General features: G+C 41.1%; 1 protein-coding gene and 1 pseudogene across 4 annotated transcripts in view; both read left to right on the top strand.

Moving 5' to 3' along the window:
• Positions 1–4,318: 4,318 nt before the first annotated feature.
• TRIM24 (tripartite motif containing 24) overlaps positions 4,319–26,732 on the top strand; it is a 132,995-nt gene continuing 110,581 nt past the window's right edge. For all 4 annotated transcript variants that reach the window (XM_072652607.1, XM_072652606.1, XM_072652605.1 and 1 more), the window contains exon 1: positions 4,319–4,849. In XM_072652607.1, coding sequence (XP_072508708.1) covers positions 4,456–4,849 — 394 coding nt within the window. In that variant the 5' untranslated portion in view covers positions 4,319–4,455. The remainder of the gene's footprint in view (positions 4,850–26,732) is intronic.
• On the top strand, positions 5,551–24,855 carry LOC140533188 (triosephosphate isomerase pseudogene; annotated as a pseudogene).

Below are 26,732 nucleotides of genomic sequence, written 5' to 3'. Positions count from 1 at the left end.
ACATAAGGTGACGAAGGGCCGTATTTGGAGACGGCCTCCTTCAGTTCTTTCAATAATTTGAAGGGCACCGGTCGATGTAAATGGTTCTCATTTCCCATCAGATCCCGCTCCACTATGACAGGGTAAGCGCCTGCCCCCTCCCACTCCTCTAAATCTACCTCCTGTCCCTCCGCCAAAGCTGCGGATAGGCTCTGAGTGAGTACGCTCAGAGGCTCCGAGGGCCCAGACCGCCCATAGGTAAATGACCGCGTTCCTTGTGATGATTGTGACAAGGACATGGTGGCTGGGGGGAAGGAGAAGGCATTAGGTCTGATCTCAGAAGGATTGGGAGTTCCTAAACTCTGTTGAAACTTCTTCTTGCGAATTCCCCCACCCTCTTTTGTTGTTCCAGGGACTTTCCATTCTTTCTTAAGGGTTCCTTCTGACGAGCCCTTTGTCTCGGGGACTTTCCAGGGGACCTTCCACTCCCTCTTGGGCGTTCCTTCCTCATCAAACTTCCCTTTTGTTCCTCCCCTCGGGGCTCTATAGTCCCACCCCTTGCTCAGCCGTGCGCCATCTTGAAGGGCGCGGTTCTGGTCCCTGCCTGCACATTCTCTTAACATACCCCATGGATATAAGGGCTGGGGCTCAGTATTATCCTCATCGGATTCCCCTTCTTCTTCTGTCGTCCCTTGAAGGGACTGCCCTGTTTGGGTCTCGCCGTTAGACCTCCCGGGGGGACGGGGATCCGAATGCAGAAGCGTGGCGACCACTTGAAAGAACGTAAAGTCCTCCTCTGTTAGTACGCCAGGGCTCTCTTTCTCATAGGCGACCATCTGCTGTCCCACTACGCCCCATTTGGCTGGGTGTAGCCCACAATATTCTAACCAAGGGGAAACATCCCAGATCTTTTCCACAAATGCTCTACAGTCCCGGATGTGGGGCTTAAGCCCATGGGTCTTACAAAGCTTATACAACTGACAGGCAAGCACTCCCTTATCTTCGGGCTTCAGGTTGGGAAAACTATTTCCCTGGCCCATCCTGGCCACTTCCCAATACTGAGACTGCCTGAATCTTCCCGCAGTAGCGGGTCAAGGCCACTTCTCAATACTGAGGCTGCCTGAATCTTCCCGCAGTAGCGGGGCAAAGGCGGATTCTCCTCTCCTTACAGCGGCCCCTGTTCAGGCGCCAGCTGCCCGGGGTCTACTCCCGGGCCTTCGCCTCTCCACTTACCGATCCCCGGTCTTCGGACGTCTCCGGCCCCTCTCCCGGTTGGGGGAGGGCAATAAACAGGCAGAGCACCCGAAAGGAGTTGCAGTCAGCAAGCTTTATTGCATTTCTTCCCCTTCTCCTTCTCCTTCTCCTTCTAAGCCCTTGTGATCATCCCCTTTTATTATCCCCTGTCTCCTCCCCCGTACCTCCCATGGGCGGGCGAGCTCCTCCCAAGTGCCTCCCCGCGGGTGGAGCCAGCCTGTTACCAGGGCCATCCCAGTACCCCACAAGGGGGCAGGTTCGGACCCTCAGGCGTCTCACGGTCCTCACGGGGGACCCTGGTCCAGACCTGTCCCCCAACAGGATCAATTGAAAAGGAATTGCCTTTGCCATGTAACAACAGTCTTTGATTGAATCAGTTAATTAGAACTAGGTGTGAACAAGACATGGACACCTTTCTGGAAGCAAAGACATTTAAATTGGTTGAGGTAAAACAGACTTCAGCTTGGTAATGCTCTGCAAGGTCTGTATAAAAGCAACAAGATAGTTAAAAATTCTCTAAATCTGAGTGTCTAGTGGGGGAAAAGAGAGATTTCCTCCTCTGGGGACAGAGACTAGACCAGTAATTTCATTGATATAGTTCCCAGATCAGGAAATGCCCTTTACCACAGCAGGTCAGCACTTTTCTGCAGCTTAGGTCTAAAGCACTGGGAGAGGAAATGAGTCACCCCAAGGCTACCCAGTCAAAAATGTATTGTTGGTAGGACTTGAACCTATGTTCCTTGTAGGCTAACTCTTTGTTCACTATGCCATGCTGGTACTCTTAGACATTAACTCTTTCTCTTAAAAGAGGTCCAGATTCCATTCTCTTGCCCCCATCTTTGAAAAAAACTTCAGGATGCTCAGGAGTGATTTCACCTTGAGTACCCATAATAATCTGTTTACGATTTCCATATTCTCCACTCCCACTTACTCTCCAATCTCCAATACTTTAATAAAAAGTAAACATTTTCAGTGCAGGACTTGGTTTTTTTTCTTTGTACCCCCAGTTGAGTCTAGTGGAAAGTGTTGTTGTTCAGTTGTGTCTGAATCCTGGTCACTGCATTTGAGGTTTTCTTGCCAAAGATGCTGGAGTGGTTTGCCATTTCCTTCTCCAGCTCATATTAGAGATGAGGAAACTGAGGCAAACAGGGTAAGAAGAATTGCCCAAGGTCATATAGCTAGTCTGAGGCCAGATTTGAACTCAAGAAGATGAGTCTTCCTGACTTTAGGCACTGTACTCTACTCACTGAGCCACCTAGCTGCTCTTCTGGGCAAAATAGGTACTTCCCAAATGCTCTTTGATTACTAGTACTTTCTCAAAACAGGGTCTCTGGCTTTGAAAGATTCCTAGGTCTCAGTTTTTACAAGCACCTAAGACAGGAGATCATCTGGGGGGTCTGGGTATATAAATACCTGGTGATCTAGTCCCATGGGGTGAATCTACCTGGATTCAGAGTCAGGGCTACTTCCTTGGCCTCTTCTCTAGACTGTTGGGGGTATCCAAGTCAGACTTCAAGCATGTGCAGAATGTAAAGGCTCGATGCCTGAGCTTGGCTCCTTGGAATATCTGGTGTTAGATACATGTCTTCAAGAAGTTAAATTCTGTATGGACTAGGAGTTATGGCTGCCTGCATCTTTTCTAAAGATCCCAGGGGCAAACCTTTTAATACAAAAGTTTTAAAAATCCTTGTTTCTGTGTTGTTTTTCCACAAGGAAAAGTTGACAAATAGTCTCCCTTCTGGCTTTTTCTACTCTATTATGCCTAAAATTCAATCCTATGATCTCGCTTCAGGATTAAAAACTTTTTAAAAGAAGCTCAAAATTTTTTCTTGATCAACTGTTTCAACACATGCTGGGAATCCAGGCATTCTTAAGTGAATCCCTTGCAGCGTACAATCAGCATAAAAGAGGATTGACTCAATCCATTCATCTCCTCACTCTAGCTCACCCACAATTCTCCCCACCTTTTCCATTCATTATTCTGGTTAAAAAAAAAAAAAAGCAGATTGTGAAAATCCGTGGACCTCCTGCCTTGAAAAAACACCCCCTCACCTCTGTTTTTCCCTAGGAAGGTTTCTCTTCATCTCCTCTGATCCTTTCACTCCCGCACCCCGTCCAGACCTTTATTTCCCTTAAAGCAAAGGTTCTCAACCTGGCTTCCATGCACTTCGTACACATGTACAATCTGAATGTCAATATGCAGAGTGGGTTTCTTTGGCAATCCTATGCATTTTATTTTATGCATCTAATACAAGATCCTGGAAAGGTGTCGGTCCACAGGCTTCCCCGGATTGCCAGGGGGTCCGTGCCGCAGGAAGGTCCCTCGGCTGTTCATCTGAACACAGAGCGCCAGGAGGTCGCGCCCCCCACTCTACCGCGCCGAGGGCCGGAGGAGAGTTCTCTCGGGCAGTTACTTATTAATCACAGCTCCCAGCAGGGAAGGCGGGGGGCGGGGGACGCTCCGGGCAGGGAGGAGCGCCGCGGGGGGCGGGGGAGCTGGGGGAGGGTACGGAGTTAGGTGCGAGGTGGTTGGACGCGGGCTGGAGGAGGGAGGGCGTCACTCAGGCCGGGCCAATACAACAAACAGAACCCTCCGTCTCCTCCGCGGTGCAGAAACCGCCACCAACAGCCCAACCGCCGCCGGAGTTCCGCGGAGAGGAGGCGGGGCCTGCGCTTGCCCCCGTCCCCCTCCCTCCTCCCCGCTCCCTCTCGCGGTCCCCTCTCCCGGGGCGAGCCTGGGTAGTCCCGGGCAGGCTCCGCCCCCTCGCGAGAGGCGGCGGTCATTGGGCTGCGGGGCTTTTTTTGCGGTCGTCCTAGTTGCGAGGAGAGGGCGGAGTCGGGGAGGAGGCCGCCTTCGGAGGGCGGGGGAGGCGGGAGGTGGTGGTGAGCGGCCGGTCCGGGAGCGGAGCCGAAGAGGGAGAGTGCCCGGGAGAAGTCGAAGCCGGGGAGGGCTCCGGGATCGCGTCGGCCCGGGGCGAGGCTTCCCGCCGCCGGCGAGGAGCGGTGCCCGCGGACTCCTCTCCCTCCTTCCGGCCGCGACACCGGGGAGGCGGCTTCCTCTGCGCCTCCCTCCCGATCCTCCCCGCCCCCTAGTCCGGAGGAGGAGGAGGACGGGGGCGGTGGTTGGGAGGAGGAGGCGGCGGCGGCGGCGGCGGGCGGAGACCGCGCTCCCCCTTCTCCCTCGGCGGCGGCAGCGGCAGCGGCAGCGGCGGGGACAGGACAATGGAGGTGGCTGTGGAGAAGGCGGCCGTGGCAGCGGCGGCGGTCGCGGCAGCGGCGGCTGCGGCAGCGTCGGGGGCCCCGGCGGCCGCGGCCCCGAGCGGGGAGAATGAGGCCGAGAGCCGGCAGGGCCCGGACTCGGAGCGCGGCGGGGAGGCGGCCCGCCTCAACCTGTTGGACACTTGCGCCGTCTGTCACCAGAACATCCAGAGCCGGGCGCCCAAGCTGCTGCCCTGCCTGCACTCCTTCTGCCAGCGCTGCCTGCCCGCCCCCCAGCGCTACCTCATGCTGCCCGCCCCGCTCCTGGGGGCCGCCGAGACCCCCCCTCCTCCCGCCGCCGCCGCCGCCGCTCCCCCCGGCTCCCCGATCTCCGCCACCCCACCGTACAGCACCCAAGGTGAGCGAGCCCCTTTCCCGCCGCGCGCGCGAGGCCCGGGAGGGGGCGAGCCGAGCTCGGCGGAGCCGCGCCGCTAGCTGGGGGAGGGGAGAAAAGGGGCGGGGAGGCGGGGGACGCGAGCGAGACACACGGCGGGTGAGTGCGTGCGAGTGCGTGCGGGTGTGTGGCGACCCTGCTGTCATGTCGCCACGGGGGAGGGGGGAGAGGGAGACGGCAGGGTCTGTGTGTGCGGGCGTGTGCCCTGCGCCCAGGGCCCTGCGCGCTCCCCGCGCTCCGCCGGCTTCTCCGCAGGCCGCCTGCCGGGGCACCCGGGCTGGGCTGCTCGAGTCTCTCGAGTGGCCCGGCGCCTTGTTCCGGCCAACTTTTTTCTGAACGCCGACCCCTTAGCGTCACTGCTCACTCGGTGTTCGCCCGAAGCTTTTGTCCGGGGCTCCGGGATCCCGGGAAAGTAGGGAAGTGCCTCGTCCGTCTTCCTTTATTCTTCTTCAATGGATGAAGCCTTCGGCCGGCGCCAGATCTGACGTTGGGTTTGGAGGATGGAGCCTTGGGCTTGGGTCCTGTGTGGGAGCTCGTTTCCTCGCGGTGCTCTTGCTCCCCTTCGTCGGGGACAAAGGGACAAAGTGACAGTGTTTCATTTGTCCTCCCGTGAGGGGGCTGGCGTGGACGGGCTTGGCCGTGGGAGAGGCGGGAGAAAAGTGAGTTCGGTGGGAGAGGGGTTTTTTTCTTTCAAGTGTACGTGAAGAAGAGCTGGAGGTGCTGGAGATGGACGGTTTCTCCCGGGATGCGGTTGGGTGTTTTGTTTTGTTTCGGTCAGTGTAGTGCGGGAAGCTTAACAGGTAACCTGGTGTTGCTTTTGGTACCTGTTATTAGATCTGAAACATTTTTAAAAGTTAAAAGCAAAATGTTGAATTTGATACAGTTGTAGAAAGCTTTTTGCGTTTTTGTGCTTTCCCCCCTGTTTTTGTATTTTCTTTTAAAATTATAAAAGCAACATTTAGGAAAATATGTTAACTGCTTTTCAAAAAAGGAAATAACTTATTTTTAACTCCTCCCATTTTTAGAGGAGAAACTCCATTTAACTTAGAGTAGTTAGTAGTTTCAAGGCAGTGGCTAGAGCAGTGGGCCTGGAGTCAGAAGACCTGAATTCATATTCGACCTGAATAGTTTTGTTAACCCTGGGTAGCTTCCACCTCTGCCTCAGTTTCCTGTTGTGAGTATTAAACGAGACCGAGATAATAATTGTAAAGGACCTAGCTCCATTTAAATGTTAACCATTATTAATTATTCTCATTTGCTAGTGCCCCCCCTCCCCACTGTACTTTGCGTTTTTGTTGTTAAGTCGTGTCCAACTCTCTTCACCTCGTTTGGGGTTTCCTTGGCAGTTACTAGAGTGGTTTGCCTTTTCCTTCTCCTGCTCACTTTAAAGATAAGGAAACTGAGGGGAAAGGGGGTTAGGTGACTTGGCCAGGGTCACAAAACTAGTGTCTGAGGCAGGATTTGAACGCCACCTAGCTGCCAGATAGGTTATAGTGCCAAATTGAAGTAAGAAGGGTTCTGAAGAATGCTTTTTATTGGAATAAAGTGAACTGTGGCTTTAACACTTCCACTTAGTTGTAGTGAATCAGCCTACCTATTCAAGATTAATCCTGGGTGTAAGGGCAATTGAAATGATTAAATCTTGAGGGAAAAAGAAGTAACTTTTTTTTTTTCCAAATAGTGTATTCTTCAGTGAAGCTGCTTTTAAAGAAAGAACATTTTCATGAAACTGTTTAGATCCCTAACCAGATGGAGTTAATTAACCTTCCATGATCTATCTGACCTGAACCTAGAATTAAAAAGTTCCTAAGAATTGAAGCAATGATTGGTGTCATGCAAAGAGGTCTTGCAAAATTTGGAGTCAGAGGACTTGGTCCTCAAGTATTGAATCTACCTGTGTGATCTGGGATGAGTCTGACCCCTTTAGTCATCTGAAAAATGAGGAAATTGGATTAGATGATGTCCTAAAGTCTCCTCCAGGTCTAAATTTTGTGGGTTCTTTGGACTTCATACAGGTAGTCCAGATACCACTACTATTGTGAAAACCAGCTTGTAATTTACATGAAATATGAACAGGTCTTTGAAGATGTGTTGAGGACATTGATCTTGTTTCTTCTGTACCTAGTACTTACTGGTCAAGCAAGTATTCAGAAGGACAGAGACAATTTAAAGAGAAGTTTCAGCATGTAAAAACTATTTAAAGCTCTTCTTTATAATATATAATCCCTTCAGTGAAATATAACTCAAGCAGAACAGTCAGTTTGTGTAGGTTATGTGATTTGGGATGACTTAATAATCCTAGGGAATTTTTTCTTCTTGAACCAGTTGTCTTGTCTAGTTTCATTTTAGCTCAGTTTTCTCTTTTTGATTCAGTGATTTGTTTTGGAAAAAGAAGCTAATTTCAAAAATGTAAATTATTGGAATGTCAGGTCTTAAATTGCATAAAATTCTTAAGCAGAGTAGAATTGACTCCTGGATTTCATGTATCACTATGTTGGCTTCCATGAAAGAGGAATTGTGGTGTAGTGGGGACAAAAACATTAGATTTGGAATTATCAGATTATAGGATTTAGTGATCATCCAATCCAAACCTTTCATTTTACAGTCAAGGAGACTAAGTCAGAGAATATAATTTGTCCATCACACAGGTGGCAAGGGGTTGAGGTAGACAAAAGACCTAATTTTAAATCTCTGCTCTGCCACTTTGAAATTAACAGTATGCTTTTTCACACATGAAAATAGCTCATAAATTTGATGTTCATTGAGCCCTGTGTATTTCCCTTCAGTTAGTCAAGTATTTACTGAGTGCCATGGGAAATACAGAAATATTTAATAGTTAGGTGAAACTAACCTAAATGAATTAGGTCATGCCTTCTTTTTGTATTTATTTAGTATTTAATTTTTCCTGAGTTCCATGTAAAAACAATATTTAACATTTTTTAAAATTTGAGTTCCAAATTCTCTCCCTCCCTCCCCACCCTCATTGAGAAGGCAAGCAATTCCATATAGGTTATATGTGCATAGTCATGCAAAACATCCATGATAGTAAGTATGTTGTGAAAGAAAATATAGATTTTTTTAAAAATCAAGAAAAATAAAGTGAGGGCAAAAACCAAAAGTTTCTTCAATCTGTTTTCAGACCCCATCGGTTCTTTCTCTGGGAACGGACAGCATTTCCTCATAAGTCTTTCAGAGTTGTCTTGGATCATTGTATTGCTGAGAATAGCTAAGTCATTCACAACTGATCATCTTACAATATAGTATTGCTGTTTGTTTGTACATAGTACATTTCACTTTGTATCAGCTCATGTAACTCCAGGTTTTTCTGAGAGCACCTTCATAATTACATACCATAACTTGTTCAGCCATTCCCCAATTGATGTGTGTCCCCTCAATTTCTAATTTTTTACTCCCAGAAAAGAGCTGCTGTAAATATTTTTGTACATATAGGTCCTTTTCCTTTTTGTTTTTTAATCTCTTTTGGGATACAGACCTAGTATGGTGTTGCTCTGTCAAAGGGTATGCATGGTTTTATAGCCCTTTGGGCATGTTTCCAAATTACTCTATAGAATGATTAAAATCAATTCACAACTCCCAACAACAGTACATTAATGTCTTATTTTTCTCACATCCCCTCTAACATTTATCATTTACCTTTTCTGTCCTGTTATCTAATCTAATAGGTATGAGGTAGTACCTCAGAATTGGTTTTAATTTGCATTCCTCCAATCAAATAGTGAGTTAGAATATTTTTTCATGGCTTCAGATAGTTTTAATTACTTCATCTGAAAACTGATTATATCTTTTTGATCATTTATCACTTGGGGAATGGCTCTTATTTCTATAAATTTAGTGCAGTTCTCTCTATATTAGAGAAATAAGGCCTTTATCAGAGAAACTTGCTTCCAAAATTTTTTTTCAGTTACTGTTGCAAACTGTATTTCCCTCCATCCTATTCCTCCTACCCCATTTTAGTCTATTCTCTCACTCCTTTGACCCTGTCCCTCGTCAAAAGTGTTTTGTTTCTAATTATCCCTTTCCCCCAGTCTGTTCTCCCTTCTATCACAACCCCCGTCCTCCCAACACACACCACTTCTCTTACTCCTTCCTCTTCTATTTTCCCATAGGGTAAGATAGACTTCTATACCTCATTACCAGTGTGGGAAATCATATTTCCCAGTTAACATGTAAAGACAGTTTTCAACATTAATTTTTAAAACTTTTGAGTTCCAAATTCTCTCCCTTTCCTCCCTCCCCACCCCACCTCATGGAAAAGGCCAGTACTTGTATAGTCATGCAAAACACTTCCATTATGGTCATGTTGTGAAAGGCTAACTATATATTGCCTTCCATCCTGTCCCACCCCCCACTCCCCCATTTGCAGTGGATGGAGCACCAGTGCAGGAGTCAGGAGGACCTAAATTCAAATCTCACCTCAGACACTCAGACACTTGTGTGATCTTGGGCAAGTCACTTAACCCCAATTGTCTCATCCTGGGTCATCTCCAGTCATCCTGATGAATATCTGGTCACTGGATTCATATGGCTCTGGAGGAGAAGTGAGGCTGGTGATCTGCACAGCCCTCCCTCACTCAAAACAAAGTCAAGTGCAAGTCATGTCATCATTTCTTCTTCAGTAAGGAAGGATGTAATCCTACCCCCATTTATTCTATTCTTTCTTTTCACCATATCCCTCCTCAAAAGTGTTTGCTTCTGATTACCCCCTGTCCTCCCTTTTGTCACCTACTTTCTTGCATGGTAAGATGTATTTCCATACCCAATTGAGTATGTATGTTACTTCCTACTTAAGCCAAATCTGATGAGAGTAAGGTTCACTTATTTCCTCTCACTTCCTTCTCCCCCTCCCCCCCACTCTAAAATCTTTTTCTTGCCTCTTTTGAGATAATTTACTCCATTCTACCTCTCCCTTCATCCTCCCAGTACATTCCTCTCTGCCCCTTGACCTGGAAACTCTGGAATTAGGCTATAATATTCCTGGGAGTTTTCCTTTTGGGATCTCTTTCTGGAGGCGATGAGTGGCTTCTTTCAATGTCTCCTCTGGTTCTGGAACATCAGGGCAGTTTTCTTTTTTTTTTTTTTTTTTTTTATCATAGCTTTCAAGTAGTCCGATAATTTAATTTTAAAATTATCTCTCCTGGATTTATTTTCCAGGTCAGTTGTTTTACCAGTTAAATATTTCATGTTGTCTTCTCTTTTTTCATTCTTTTGGGTTTTTTTTAATTTTTAAATTTCTTGATTTCTCATAGAGTCATTAACTTCCATTTGCTCCATTCTAATGTTTAAGCAATTATTTTCTTCAGTGATCTTGGACCTCCTTTTCCATTTGGCTGATTCTGCTTTTTAAAGCATACGTCTACTCATTGACTTTTTGGATCTCTTTTGCCATTTGGTCTAATCTTTTTTTTTTTTTTTCATTTTTAAAAATGTACTTATTTTCAATTTTCAGCATTCAGAAACTTCTACAAAATTTTGAATTTCAAATTTTCTCTCCATCTCTCCCCTCCACCCCAGGATAGCATGTATTCTGATTACCCTTTCCTCCAATCTGCCCTCCCTTCTCTCACACCCCACCCCCACCTTATCCCCTTGTGTAACTGTAAGGATCCCATCATACACACACCTGCTGTACAGGTTCTTAGATCTGCTTTTCTAAAAGGAAAGCAACTTTTGGGGGTCAACAATCTTCTTATATTACATTCGCAAGCAGAGAAATAAAGACCAACAGACAGGGCTTCCAACTGTCTGTTACATAATATTTAGTTACCAGAGAGAGAAGCACCAATATCTGGGTTTTCAAAACCAGGGGGCTTCTTAGTGGCTACAACAAACAAACAGTTCCAGTGAGTAAACCCCCTGAGTAAAACCTCTTTGCAGAGCGAGAGTACACTACCCTCTGATCCAGTGCCTCAATAGAAATTAACAAAAGGTATTGAGGACTATTAATGAATGGGGAAGATTCCCCCCCCCCCCATTAACTTTCCTTTCTATTTTCTTGTAGGCTAAGATAGATTTCTATACCCCATTGCCTATATATCTTATTTCCTAGTAGCATATAAAAATAATTTTTAACATTTTGACATTCATTTTCAAAGTTTGTGAGTTCTCTCACTCCCCGCTCCTCCCCCTCCCTGCCCCCATCCACCTTCACTGAGAAGGTAGGCAATTCCATATAGGTTGTACATGTATAGTCACGTAAAACACTTCCAAAATAGTCATGTTGTGAAAGATTATTTCCTCTGTCATGTCCCACCCTCCATTCATTCTATTGTCTCCTTTGACAGGTCCCTCTCCAAAAGTGTTTGCTTCTGATTAACTCTTGCCCCAATCTGCCATCCTTTCTATTATCCCCTCTCTCTTATCTCCTTCCCCTAACACCCCCCCCCCTTTCCTGTAGGATAAGATAAACTTCCATACCCAATTGAGAGTGTATGTTATTCCCTCCTGAAGCCAAATCCAATGAAAGGAAGGCTCACTTATTCCCTCTCATCTTTCCCTTCTTCCCCTCCATTGTAAAAGCTTTTTTGCCTCTTTTATGTGGGATGATTTACTACATTCTTACCACATTCTACCTCTTTCTTTCTCCTAATACATTCCTCTCAACATTTAATTTTCTTTTTTAGATGTTCCTTCATATTCAGCTCATCCTGTGCACCCTCCTCTCTCTCTCTCTCTCTCTCTCTCTCTCTCTCTCTCTCTCTCTCTCTCCCCCTCTCCCTCTCCCCCCCCCCTCTCCCTCTCTCCCTCCCTCTCCTCTCCATCTCTCCACAACATATACATACACGTGTGTATTCCCTCCAACTATCCTAATACTGAGAAAGGTCTCAAGTTACAAATATCATCTTTCCATGTAGGAGTGTAAACAGTTCAATTTTAATTAAAGTCCATTATGGTTTTTCTTTCCTGTTTACCTTTTCATGCTTCTCTTCTTTCTTGTGTTTGAAAGTCAAATTTTCTATTCACTTCTGGTCTTTTTAGCAAGAATGTTTGGAAGTCCTATTTCATTCATATTTCAATTTTTTCCCCCCTGAAGTATTATACTCAGTTTTGCTGCATAAGTGATTCTTGGTTTTAATCCTGTCTCCTTTGATCTCTGAAATATCATATTCCAAGCTCTCTAATCCCTTAATGTAGAAGCTGCTAAATCTTGTGTGACCCTGATCGCGTTTCCACAATATTTGAATTATTTCTATTTGGCTGCTTGTATTTTCTCCTGGACCTGGAAACTCTGAAATTTGGCTACAATATTCCTAGGAGTTTTCCTTTAGGGATTTCTTCTTTCAGGAAGTGTTTTGTGGATTCTTCCCATTTCTGTTTTATCCTCTGGTTCTAGAATATAAGGGCAGTTTTCTTGAATAATTTCTTGAAAGATGATGTGTAGACTTTTTTTTTTTAAATCATGGTTTTCAGGTAATCCAATAATTTTATAATTATTTCTCCTGGATCCACTACCACCACCACTGCCACTGCTGATGCCCGTCAGGGCTGCAGTAAGGCTGGACTGCACTTCTTCCTTACCCAGGTCTGATAGACTTTTCCTACTAACCTTCTAATTTATCTTTGTTTGTGGGTTGAGAAGTCTGGAAACTGCCTCAACTGGCAGTGATTCATTCCCTGAGACCTGCTCTGGGTTTGCTGGGGCGTGGTCTGTACTGGAGTGGCCTGTGCTGGACTATGCTCTTCTCTCAGCCCGATGTAGCAGACCTTTCTTGTTGACTTTCCAGGTTGTCTTGGACTGGAGATTTGTTTCACACTGTCTTTTTGTGGGTTTTGCTGCTCTGGAGTTTAGTCATTTTTTAACAGGTTTGAGGGAGAGCTCAGGTGAGTCTCTGCTGCCATCTTGGCTTCACTTGCAAGGGATAGGAGAGCATGATTTCTTTCCCTCTTCTACATATAAAATGAAGGATTTGGCCTAGTAGTCCCTTTCAGCTCTCTTTTTTTTTTTAATGGCTAAGACTTCTTTTATATATATACATTAATTTTATTTATTTTTAGTGTTCTACAATCTCTACCATGAAACTTAGGGGTTTTTTTTCCCCACTACCACCCCCCTCCCTCCTCAAGATGGCATCCAATTCTGTATAGGATCTACATATACTTTCCTATTGAATACATTTTCACTGTAGTCATGCTATGTAGAAGAACCAAAATAAATGGGAGAAATCATATAACAAACCAAAACATTAAACACACACACAAAAAACGATCTGCATTCTGCGATTGAATTTCCTAGTTCTTTCTCTAGATGTGGAAGGCATTTTGCCTTAGAAGATCATTGGGAGTTTTTTGGTTTTTTTTTTTTTAAGTCCTTGCATTGCTCTGAAGGTCCAAGTCTACCAGAAAAAATTCTCACACACTGTGGTCGTTGCTGTGCACAAAGTTCTCCTGGTTCTGCTCCTTTCACTCAGCATCAGATCGTATAAATCTTTCCAGGTCTCTCTGAAGTCTTCTTGTTCATCATTTCTTATAGCACAATAGTATTCCATTACATTCAGATACCATAATTTATTCAGCCATTCCCCAATTGATGGGCATACCTTTGATTTCCAATTCTTGGCCACTACAAAGAGTGCTGCTATAAATATTTTTGTACATGTGGGACCCTTTCCCATTTTTATGATCTCTTGGGGATACAGTCCTAGAAGCAATATTGCTGGGTCAAAGGTTATGCACATTTTTGTAGCCCTTTGGACGTAGTTCCAAATTGCTCTCCAGAATGGTTGGATGAGCTCACAGCTCCACCAACAATGAATTAGTGTTCCAGCTCTCCCATATCCTCGCCAACATTTATCATTTTCCTGTTCTGTCATGTTTGCCAATCTGATAGGTGTGATGTGGTACCTCAGAGTTGTTTTGATTTGCAGCTCTCTAATCAAAAGTGATTTGGAGCATTTTTTCATATGATTATAGATATCTTTAATTTCTTCCTCTGAAAATTGCCTGTTCATATCCTTTGATCATTTATCAATTGGAGAATGATTTGTATTGTACATTTGACTCAGTTCTCTATATATTCTAGAAATGAGGCCTTTATCCCTAAAATTAGCTGTAAAAATTGTTTCCCAGTATACTACATCCCTCCGAATTTTGGTTGCATTGGGTTTGGTTGTGCAAAAACTTTTCAGTTTAATGTAATCAAAATTATCCATCTTGCACTTCATAATGCTTTCTATCTTTTCTTTAGTCAAAAATTCTTCCCTTCTCCATAAATTTGATAAATACACTATTCCTTGCCCCTTTCAGCTCTTAAGATAATATCCCTTAATGGTTCTGTAATCATTACTAATGACCAGTACAGGAATACATAGAAGAATTCTTGAAAGCAATTTGGAACTAGGCCAATAAAGTTGCTAACCTATACATATCCTTTGACTCAGCAATACTAGGCTGCTACTCCAGAGACACCAGAGAAAGAAGAAAAGGACCCACATATAAAAATATCTATAGCATCTTTTTTTTGTCATGGCAAAGAACTGGAAATAAACAGGGTGGCCGGCATTTGGGGACTGGCTGACCAAATTATGGTATATGAAAGTAATGGAATAATACTTTTGTCAAATGAAATGATTTCAGATTAAAATGTGAAGACCTTTATAAACTGATGCAGAGTGAAATGAGCAGAAGCAAAGTAATTTACACACTAACAACATGGTAAAGACAAACAACTTTGAAAGACTTAACTTTAATGGACCGCATTTGATGACCTACAATGAAACATGCTGCTCGCCTCCTGACTAAAGTGTTGTACTGAGGGTGCTGCAACTAAAGACACATTTCTTGGACCATAGCCAACAAGAAGATTTGTATGCGCACATATACATATTTGCTTAAAAGGTTCTCTTTTCTTTTTAATGGCAAAGATGGAAGGGAAAAAGTTTATTTTTGTCCATTTAAAATATGAAAATTAATTGACTATACAGAAAAAGAGATCAGAAGGAAGTTCAGAAGGGTAACAGGCAAGCAAACTTGATCTTTATTGCTGTTACGTTAAATTTGACACTTAGAAAATTGTATCGTTTCATATGCAATCCTCATTTCTGTTCTTGGTGAATTGAAATGATTCAAGTAAATTCATAATATGAAATTGATAGAGGATACTTTTATTTTTTAATATTTTATTGATAAACTCCTTTTGTGTCACTTCTTAATGACTCCTCCCGCACACAGATTCCATAAAAAACTTAATCAGTTGCCAAGGAAAACAAATAACATACTGACCATGTCTGAAAATGTATGCCTCGCTCTGTAGTTGTCACCTCAATTTTAAAAAAAAGACATTTTACCATTAGTCTTTTTGAGTCAGTGTTGGTCATTGCATTATTCAGAATTCTGAAATTTTAAAATATTTTCCTTTTAATACTTTTACTATTCTCTTTGTTCTACTTACTTTATTCTGTACAAGACTTCCCAAGTTTTCCCTCCTATTTTTTCCTGTTTGTCATTTCTTATAGCTCAATAATTTCCTGTGATTTATACCCCATTTTTTGTTTACAAGTAATGGACACCTACTTTTTTTTTTTATTTTTTTTATTTTTTAATGTTTAACAATCACTGCCATACAATTGAGATTTTATCCCCCCCACACCTACCCCCACTACCCCCCTCCCTCCCCACGACTGCATACAATTCTGTATAGGTTCTCCATATACTTTCCTATTGAGTATATTTTCACTATAGTCATGCTATGTAGTCAGACTAAAATAAATGAAAGAAATCATATAACAAATCAAAACATGATACACAAACACATACACATACACAAACATGATCTGCTACATTTTGTGAATGACTTCCATTTTTCTTTCTCTGAGTGTGGAAGGCATTTTGCCTTGAGAACCACCTTTGGGATTTTTTTTTTTTATAAGAAGTTTTTGCATTATTACAAAATTCCAAGTCTACCAGAAAAAACTCTCGCACACTGTGGTCATTGCTGTGCACAAAGTTCTCCTGGTTCTGCTCCTTTCACTCAGCATCAGGTCATATAAGTCCTTCCAGGCCTCTCTGAAGTCTGCTTGTTCATCATTTCTTATGGCACAATAGTACTCCATTACATTCATATACCATAATTTATTCAGCCATTCCCGACACCTACTTTTTTATATCCATTTCTTTGCTACTGCAAAATGTGCCATCCTCTATATTTTGTTATATATGGATATTTCACCTTTAATACTGAGATTAAATGCCTAGGTTCATTGCTGAGTCAAAGGCCACATAAAGTTCCTTGAACTATTACTTCAATTCCAAATTGTTTTGCAGAAATTTTGTCCCAGTCCTCAGCTCCAACAGCAGTGCATTAGTGTTCCTGTCTTCTCATATCCCTTCCAGCATTAGCCATTTTCATCTTTGCCAGTCTAACATGTGTAATGTGAAACTGTCAAGTTTTTAGAATACATTTTTCTTAATAATTTGGAGCATTATTTCATATGGTTGCTGATAGCTTACATTTCTTTTAAAGACTGCCTTTTCATAACCTTTTAGCACTTTTCTGTTGGTCAGTGGTTTTTGTTATAAATTTGTAAACATTCTGTCTTGTATTTAGCTCTTTATCAGATATTTGCTACAAATATTTTCCCCATTCTACTTTATCTTCTAATTCTAGCTGCATTGATTCTCATAATAGAAAAACAATTTAACTTTTTGCAGTTGGAATTATCACTTTAATTCCTGTTTAATGAAAGACTTAGGCATATTTCTAGAAACTATTTATTTCTTTCAATCTTAGCTAACTTTTTAATGTGACTTTTTAATTATTTATGTTGTGTGTTCATTTGGAGTTTTTTGTGGTATATAGTGTAAAATGTTGGTCTAAATATAGTTTCTACTAACATGTTTACCAGTGACTTTTCCCAGGATTTTTTTTTTTTTAAAAAAATAAGAATTCTTTGCTTTCGTTACTAGTTGATTTCCTGGAGTGATACACTTGGCTATGTTTGATCATGTCTGAACATTTTTTGCCTATTCCATTCCATTCATCAACTTTTCTAACTTTTTAAATTAATGCCAAATAGTTGGATTACTACTTTATAATATAATAATAGGTGGCTGAGAAAACACAGTGCAGGGCCTGAAGTCAAGACCTGAGTTCAAATCTTAACAAATCAGACACTTTACTAGCTGTGTGACGGGGGCAAGTCACGAGATAATTTTGAGGCAGTTAACACAGTACTTGGCATGTAGTAGGTGCTATATAAATGTTAGCTATTACTATTAGCTGTTAGTTTGAGATCTGGCACTGCTAGATCCCCTTAGTTTCCTTTTTTAAAACATTTTTTATTGACAGCTTTTTTTTTTAATCCCCTAATTTTCAGTTTCCCTCTCCCCTCACCCAGAGAACCATTCCAAAGAACAAAGATTCTTTCTTGAAAGAAAAAAAGAAGAGGAAAAAAATCAGAAAACCCAATTAATACATGAAAATATTTTAGATGTTCCACACTCAATAGACCTCCCATTTCTGCAAAGGAGTCAGGTCCCCTTCGTATTTTATTATTTTTCTTGAGATTCTTGGGAGGAAAAAGTGAGGCTGGTGACCTTGCACAGACCTCCCTCACTCAAAACAAAGTCAAGCGCAAGTCATGCCATCATTTTTCTGATGTCATGGTCTTTTTTGAAAATAAAGGACGAACACAATCTTGAAATTCTTTAGTGTTATTATTGAAGTGTTTCTTTTTCCTGACGTCTAAATATGTTGCTTTGATTTTATCTATTTCCATAATCTCAACTCTAGGCAGGTGAGAGCACTGAATGGGAGGTCAGAAGAGTTCTAGCTCCCATCACTATAGTTTATCTTTGGATTTAGATTTGGAAGGAATCTTGGAAATTCTCTTAATTCAACATCCTTATTAACTGAGTGACCTGTGGGCATTTTCTTCAATTCTAAAATGAGGATTATAATACTTGTATTACCTACATCACTTGAGATCATTTTTTTAAGCTGAGTATGTGTGCTATTTTTATTCAGTCCTTTTTAATAACAGACTTGAACGTTATAAACAGATTGAACTCTTTATTTTCCCTTTCTCTGTCTCTCCTCACTGAAGTTGCCTATATCACAACAATTCCAAAACCTCTGTTCTTTTTTGTTCCCTTCCCCCCCCCCCAGCCACCATGTCATGTTGATTGTTTGGAATGAATCGAACCTATCTCTTTTCCATTCTTACTAGTGTGTTAATCCATGTGCCTCATCACTTTCCACCTGGCTTTTATCTGGTTTAGCCAGATTAATTTTCATAAAACTGCATTGATCTTGTCACTCTTGACCTGTAGTTCGGAAGACTGGAATTCAAGGCTATCCAATTTGCCATTGCTGTTTAGGACTTCCCTGTATGAAACTTCTGATGTAGTCAAGCTGTTTACTTGTGCCTTTCTCCTTCTGTGTTTTTTGCTTACATTTTCTCATTCAAGGCAACAAGCATTTATCATTTATTTACCATCTTGTCATCCCCCTCATCATCATGAAACAATACCCTACTCTTCTGTGACTACCCAGGTTTTACCCTCTATTTAAGTCATGTCCTCTTATTTTAATGACCATCTCAATCCCAAATGATTTTTCTCTCCCCCTCAGAAATCCATTCACTGATTATAAGAACTCCCCAGGTCTTAGCTTTTGTTTTTTCTTCTGCTGCTTCTGTGGGGCCTTGCTGCAAACGTACAAGGGCATAAAGCATGGGCAAAGAGCAGATATTCTCTTCCTTAGAATTAGTGGTTTGTCATTTGAATCCAAAAGCATTATCTCCTGTTAGAAATAATCTAAGATTCACGCCCCTCATTTTATAGATAAAATGACAAACCTGTAGAAATTGTGGCATGCCCAATGTGGTATGCCCACACATAGCTAATTAATGGCAGGGCTAGGATTACAACCCATTTTACTTGATTTTCAGTGCACTGTAGCATATTTGCCCTTACTAGAAGTGGACAATTCAGATGCCAAGTTGCCAATATATAGACATTTTGAAAACCAAAGCACCACTGACTGTTAACCTTTCAAGTGAATTAATTGTGGTGGCATGGTGGAGTGAAAAGATAGCTGTATTTATAAGCAGAAAGGGTAGGTAACCTCTGTTTTGAATTTTAAGTCTGATCACTAGAAGCCCTCAAGTAGAAGGGAGATGACACATATCATAGATGTTGTGGGATAAACCAAGGTTTGAAACTTCTCTTCTGCTAACTAGGAATATCTGTTTTGTCCAGTCACTTGAGCTTTATTTTCTTTCTCTATAAAATAGGAATGATAAATTGTATTACTGCACAAGATTGTCAAAAAGATCAAAATATTAATGTTAAAGATTTATAAGCCTCAAAGCCCTATATGAAATATATTTTGTTTTTTAATTAATAAAGCTTTTTTAGTGTACAAATCATATGAAAGTTCAGCATACAAGAATGATTGTGATGGGGATAGTCCTGTTCAAGGAAGGTAGAGTGTTTAGTTCTTCTACAAATGTTGTTCTTAATTGTAGATCTGACCATGTGGTTTCCATTCCTGTGGCTTCCTTTTTATTTCTGGTATAAAACATAAACTACTCTCTTGAGCTTTAAAGCCCTTTACAACCTGGCCCCAAACGATCTTTCTAGTCTAAATGGACATGACCTTACATCAAACATTTTGCAATCCAGCCAGACACTGTCTTCTGTTTCCATGCCTCTGCACTGGCAATCCCACATGCTTGGAATTCATTCACCTATTACATTCACCTCATAGTGAATTTAAATTTTTCTTACTGTTTCATTTCTAAATATATCCCATCCCATCCCCCACTTGTCCCCAGAGAGTCTTCCTTTATAACAAAGAATGAGTGAAAAAAATTATTCAGCAGAATTTACCACTGTACAAAAAACTTAATATTCAAGACTCCACACCCATAATCTCCCAATTCTTCAAGGAGAAGGTGGTGCATTCTTACATAACTCTTTGTGGCTAAGTTTGGACATTATAGTTTTCACAATATTTTGGTTTCATTTGGTTTGTTCTTTCCATTTATATTGTTATTTTGTTTTACTAGTTTTGCTTCCTTCACTTTGTATCAATCCATATGTCTTTCTAGGATTTTCTGTTCATCGTACTACTGTTTTATTAAACAGTACAGTAATAATAATCTTATTGTCTTCAGCTGCTTTAATGGATTTTCTCATCAAACTGGTTATGTATTTTCATTATGAAGCTATATTCACATTTTAAAGGAGATAATAAACATTTCAAATAATTAAATTTGACTGTTGAAAATTTCAGATTTATCTGTAATCTTTCTTTGTTGATTAAAGTGTTAAAACATTGCAATTTTGGGAAAATTAGTGTACTAAAATTAATGAACTTGAAAAATACAACTATGGTACTTTAATACAAAATCCTTTATATTCAACTTCAGTAAACTGCAAAATTTACAGAGACAACTGTCAAGCAACTGATGATAGATAGCAGCAAATAATCCCTGATTGAGATTTTTCCAGGTGACTCAAATTTAATGTCATTTGCACATTAAATTATTGTGGCACTATAATTATTTTCATTTGTAACAAATTTACTAAAGGTGTTATTTTTATTTCAGATTTATTCATTAAATTCAGACAATAACTTACACTAACTTTTGCCCCCCCAAAGCTCCAAATTCAAGTTTACATTTTGTAATTGTAAAATAAAATTTTATTCTATTTGCTAATATTCTGAGGCTAATTATAAAAACTCTAAATATAAAAGTATGAAACTTATGAAGAAGTTATGAGTATGTTATGTAGGGCATGCTATAATAGCTTAAAAAATTTTTTGTTAAATTTTATGTTCCTAATTGTTTCTTTTCCTACTTCCCCACACCAGATTAGAGAAGGCCACCATTTCTCTGTCTGTCTGTCCGTCTCTGTCTCTGTGTGTGTGTCTCTCTCTCTCTCTCTCTTTCTCTCTCTCTCTCTCTCACTCTCTCAGTCACACTATATACTTCTATTATCAATTCTTTCTTTCCTAGGACCTTTGTAGTTGATTTAAATATAATACTCAGAATAACTTAGTCACAGTTATTCTTCAAATAATATTGCTGTAAACTGTATACAATGTTCTCTTGGTTCCACTCATTTTTACCCTTCATTATTTCATGCAAGTCTTTCCTAAAATTTCTTACAGTACAGTAGTATTCCATCTCAATCACATACCACAATTTCACAACTTGTTCAGCTATTACCCAAATGATGGGCATTCTTTCAGTTTCCAGTTTTTTGCACCACAGAGTTGCTATAAATATTTTAGTACATACAGGTTCTTTTCCTTTTTCCCTAATCACCTTGAGAAACAGACCTAATAGTGATATTGCTGAGTCAAAAAAGGGTGTACAGTTTCATAAGGCTTGGGCATAATTCCAGATTGCTCTCCAAAATGGTTGGATCAATTTACAATTCCCAATTTTTCCACATGTTCTCTAACATGTTTTTTTTCCCTTCTATCATTTTAGTCGTTTTGATAGATGTGAGAAGGCTTGTCAAAGTTGTTTTAATTTGCATTTCTCTAAATGAATTAGAGCATTTTTTTCGTGTGAGAATATGTAGCTTTGATTTCTTAATCAAAAAACTTCCTGTTCATAGTTTTTTACTATTTATCAGTTCTGGAATGACTCATTCTTATTAATTTGACTAAGTTTTTTATGTATTTGAAACATGAGACCTTTACCCGAGAAACTATGTAAAAATTTTTTCCCCCAGATTTTCTGCTTTCTTCCAATCTTGGCTGTGTTGGATTTATTAGTACAAAACGTTTAAAAATTTAATCAGAATTGTCCATTTTACATCTCACTATGCTCTCTATCTTGTTTCTTTATAAATTCTTATCCTATCCATAACTCTGATAGGTAATATGTTCATGCTTTTCTGATTTACTCATAAGATCTCCTTTTATGTCTAGGTCATGTATGTGTTTTGACCTTACCTTGAGGAATAGTGTAAAATACTGGTTTATGGGGGGCAGAGCCAAGATGGTGGAATAGAAAGACCCACATACTCTAGCTCTTCCCTCACAGCCAATAAAATACCTATAAAGAAAGACTCAACAAATTCTAGAGCAGCAGAAGCCATAGAACAACAGAGTGGAGATTTCCAGCCCAGGGACGCAGAGCAGAGCGCAGCCCAGCCTTGGCTGCGCCAGAAGGAGCAGGACCAGACCAGACTTTGGGGAATCCCTGACAGCAGTGGTGGTTCACAGATCCCTTAACCCACAGGTGCCCAAGGTCAGTGAGAGGGCTTTTTCAGCCTGAGTGAGAAGGGAGCAGGGTCCTCCCCTAGCCCCAGCCCCAAGTGGCAGTAGCAGCAGCAGCAGCAGGTGGTGACGGTGACCATAGCTAACCCTACAGCAGCCAGCGTCCATTGTTCCATTATTGGAGCTCTCTGTTTAAAGGCCCCAGGGGAATTGAGCAGCTGGTCTTAATCTCAGCCCTGAGTGACTGGCCCCACCCCCTACCTAAAGCCCTTGGAGGAATTGAGCAGCTGAAATGAATCTCAGCCCCCAGCCCCACCAGGGAGTAAACTCCTCTTCACTGATTGTGCCACCTTGGAGGAACTGAGACCTTACAGGTCCCCAGAGTATACCCTACCCTTGACAAAGGACCCAGAAGTCAAGTAACTAGTTGGGAAAATGCCCAAAAAAGGGGAAAAAAATAAGACTAGAGAAGGTTACTTTCCCATCTTTTCAAATGAGGAAGAACAATGCTTACCATCAGGGAAAGATATAAAAGTCAAGATTTCTGTATCTCAAACATCCAAAATAAATGTTCAGTGGTCTCAGGCCATGGAAGAGCTCAGAAAGGATTTTGAAAATCAAGTAAGAGAGGTAGAGGGAAAATTGGGAAGAGAAATGAGAGTGATGCAAGAAAAGCATGAAAAGCGAGTCAATAGCTTGCCAAACAAGACCCCAAAAAATGCTGAAGAAAACAACATCTTTAAAAATAGGCTAACTCAATTGGCAAAAGAGGTTCAAAAAGTCAATGAGGAGAAGAATGCCTTAGAAAGCAGAATTAGCCAAATGGAAAAGGAGGTTCAAAAGCTCACTGAAGAAAATAGTTCTTTCAAAATTAGAATGGAATGGATGGAAGCTAATGATTTTATGAGAAACCAAGAAATTACAAAACAAAACCAAAAGAATGAAAAATTGGAAGATGATGTGAAATATCTCATTGGAAAAACAACTGACCTGGAAAATAGATCCAGGAGAGACAATTTAAAAATTATGGGTTGTGCTCTACTGCTGACCTTCAATCTCCTCCTGAGTCACTGCCCATTACCAATGAGCCATGAGGACGCAGAAATTCTTCGTCGGGGGCAACTGAAGATGAATGGGGACAAGAAGTGTCTGGGGGAGCTCATCACCTCCATCAATGGGGCCAAGGTGCCTGCCAGCACCGAAGTGGTATGTGGAGTCCCTTCTATTTATCTTGACTTTGCTTGTCAGAAATTGGATGCAAAAATTGGTGTAGCTGCTCAGAACTGCTACAAAGTGGCCAAGGGTGCATTTACTCGGGAGATGAGCCCTGCCATGATTAAGGACTGTGGGGCCAGCTGGGTGATCCTGGGACACTCTGAAAGGAGACATGTCTTTGGGGAGTCAGATGAGCTCATTAGGCAGAAGGTAGCCCCATGCTCTGTCAGAAAGCTTAGGAGTATTTCCTGTATTGGTGAAAAGTTGGATGAGAGGGAAGCTGGAATCACCGAGAAGGTTGTGTTTGACCAGACCAAGGCCATTGCAGATAACATGAAGGACTGATGCAAAGTCGTCCTAGCTTATGAACCAGTCTGGGCTATTGGTACTGGCAAGACAGCTACTCCCCAGCAGGCCCAAGAGGTACATGATAAGCTTCGATGCTGGCTTAAGACCAACATCTCATAACCTGTATCACAATCTACTAGGATCATTTATGGAGGCTCTGTGAGAGGGGCCAACTGTAAGGATCTGGCAGCCCAGCCTGATGTGGATGGCTTCCTGGTGGGTGGAGCTTTCCTTAAGCCTGAATTCCTGGACATCATCCAAGCCAAAAACTGAACCCTTCATGTGGCCCTGCGACTCCCTTACATGCAGAGCTGGGACAAGACTGCACAAGAATGGTTTACCCCTCCCCCTCCCATGTGATTATGATGCTGATTCTCCTCCCCCCATGGTCCAATTCAAGCTACATCTTCCTCCACCATGTAGATTATGTGCCCCAGTTCTCAGCTCCTCAGCCCTTCATCCAATGGACCAGGCCTTTCCCTATTTACTGTAAATTTGAGGGAAGCAAAAAAAAAAAAAAAAATTATGGGACTACCTGAAAGTCATGATCAAAAAAAAAGAGCCTAGACATCATCTTTCACGAAATTAAGGAAAACTGCCCTGATATTTTAGAACCAGAGGGCAAAATAAATATTAAAAGAATCATCTGAAAGAGATCCAAAAAAAACCTCCTAGGAATATTGTAGCCAGACTCCAGAGTTCCCAGGTGAAAGAGAAAATATTTCAAGCAGCTAGAAAGAAACAATTCAAATATTGTGCAAATACTATCAGGATAACATAAGACCTAGTAGCTTCCACATTAAGGGATCGAAGGGCTTGGAATAAGATAGCCCAGAAGTCCAAGGGACTAGGATTAAAACCAAGAATCACCTACCTAGCAAAACTGAGTATAACACTTCAGGGGAAAAAATTATCATTCAATGAAATAGAGGACTTGTAAGCATTCTTGTTGAAAAGACCAGAGCTGAAAAGAAAATTTGACTTTCAAATACAAGAATCAAAAGAAGCGGGAAAAGTAAATAGGAAAGAGAAATCACAAGGGAGTAACTAAAGTTGAACTGTTTACATTCCTATATGGAAAGATAATATTTGTAACTCTTGAAACTTTTCTCAGTATCTGGGTAGTTGGAGGGATTATACACACACATAGAGAGAGAGACATAGAGCACAGGGTAAGTTAAATAGAAAGGGATCATATCTAAAAATAAAATTAAGGGATGAGAGACGAATATATTGGGAGGTGAAAGGGAGAATTGGGATGGGGCAAACTATCTGTCATAGAAGAGGCAAGAGAAAGCTTTTCCATAGGAGGGTAAAAGTGGAGAGGTGAGAGGGAAAAAGTGAAACTTACTCTCACATTTGGCTCAAGGAAGAAATAACATGCACACACAATTTGGTATGAAGCAGGATAGGAGGGATGATGGAAGGGAGGGCAAATGGGAGGAGGGAGCAATTAGATGTAATCACTCTTGGGGAGGGACAAGGTCAAAAGAGGGAATAGAAGAAATGGGGGATAGGATGGAGGGAAATGTAGTTAGTCTTACACAACATGACTATTATGGAAGTCATTTGCAAAACTACATATATATATATAGCCTATATTGAATTCCTTGCCTTCTCAGTGGAGAGGGAGGAAAGAAGGAAGAGAAGTTGGAACTCAAAGTTTTGGGAAGAAATGTTGAGAATTGTTTTTGCGTACAACTGGGAAATAAGAAATACAGGTAATGGGGTATAGAAATTTATCTTGCCCTACAGGACAAGAGAGAAGATGGGGAGAAGGGAAGGGAGGGGTGTTAGTAGGGAGGGCACATTGGTGGAAGGGGCAGTGAGAACACACAGCGTTTTGGAGGAGGTGAGGGAGAAAAATTATGGGGAGAAAATTCGGAACTCAACATTTTGTGGAAATAAAGCTTAAAATAAATTTTAAAAAATGAATATACTGGTTTATGTCTAATTTCTGCCAGATAGCTTTCCATTTTTACCAAAGATTTTTCCCAAGTCATGCATTCTTATCCCAAAAGTCTTAAGTCATTACATTTTGTTGAAACACAAGGTTACTACAATCATTTACTACTGTGTATTACACTGATTCACTTTCCTATTTCTTAGCCAGTGTCAGATTTTGATAGTTACCAAGATTATTATTATTATTATTAAGAATCTGGTACCACGAGGCCTCTTTTCTTTACATTTTCTCTCCATTAATTCCTTCGATGCACAAAGAATTAAAAGAAGCAATCTAGCAAATTGCGTACTGCTATCATTGATATTTAAGAAGTTTATTTTATAGATTTTTAAAAACAAACATTTTTAGTGAAATGGTACAGTTTGGAAGATGTTTCATGTAATCTAACAATCATTTATAAACCTAATTTTTATATTGGGAGTTTCTTTTTTGAACAAAGGTTTGAAATATTTGGCTCAACACCAAGCAAATAAAGTCTTAAATCTGCTTCTGTATTCAAATGTTTTTTCTCCTGTATTTTGATTGAAACCAAGAAAAAATTGCTTACATAAGCACTTTGCGGAAAATAGTAATAGAATTTTACCTCTCTTGCTGAGATTTGGAAACTTATTTGTAGTTTTCAAACACTTAACCAACTGAGAAAAATGAATATCTAGTTAAAATGTAAAGTATTTACTTTCTCTTGGCTGAAGTGTGATCTACTTAAAGTTCATTTGTCCATATTGTTTTTGTTTTTAACAACATTTATTTAATAATTTTTGTAAGGACATGGTCTCTTTAAGTGGAACTTTCTTTTTTTTCTATCACTACCATACCCCTATGCTCTTTTAACAGACTACTGAACAACTGCTCGGTATTGTCAACCAGTTCATTTGACAATCTGCCAGGGAGAAGAATGGTAATATAAGTAGAAGATAAGTTTTAATCAGAAAACAACCATAACATTGCAAGGAGTGGCAGTTTTAAGATTTGTTTGTACAGAATGTTGTAATTTTAGTATGTTGTGCTAGTTTTAAGATGGCTTTTAATGCCCGTACCCAATAATTGTGATTTTCAAACAGTCTGACATTTAATCTGCAAGAATCCAAAGTTCACAGCATTTTGATTCTGTAATTACATAG

Source organism: Notamacropus eugenii, chromosome 3 (assembly GCF_028372415.1).
Source record: "Notamacropus eugenii isolate mMacEug1 chromosome 3, mMacEug1.pri_v2, whole genome shotgun sequence".
In the NCBI taxonomy this organism is placed as follows: domain Eukaryota; kingdom Metazoa; phylum Chordata; class Mammalia; order Diprotodontia; family Macropodidae; genus Notamacropus; species Notamacropus eugenii.
This window is presented reverse-complemented; position numbering and strand designations above follow the sequence as displayed.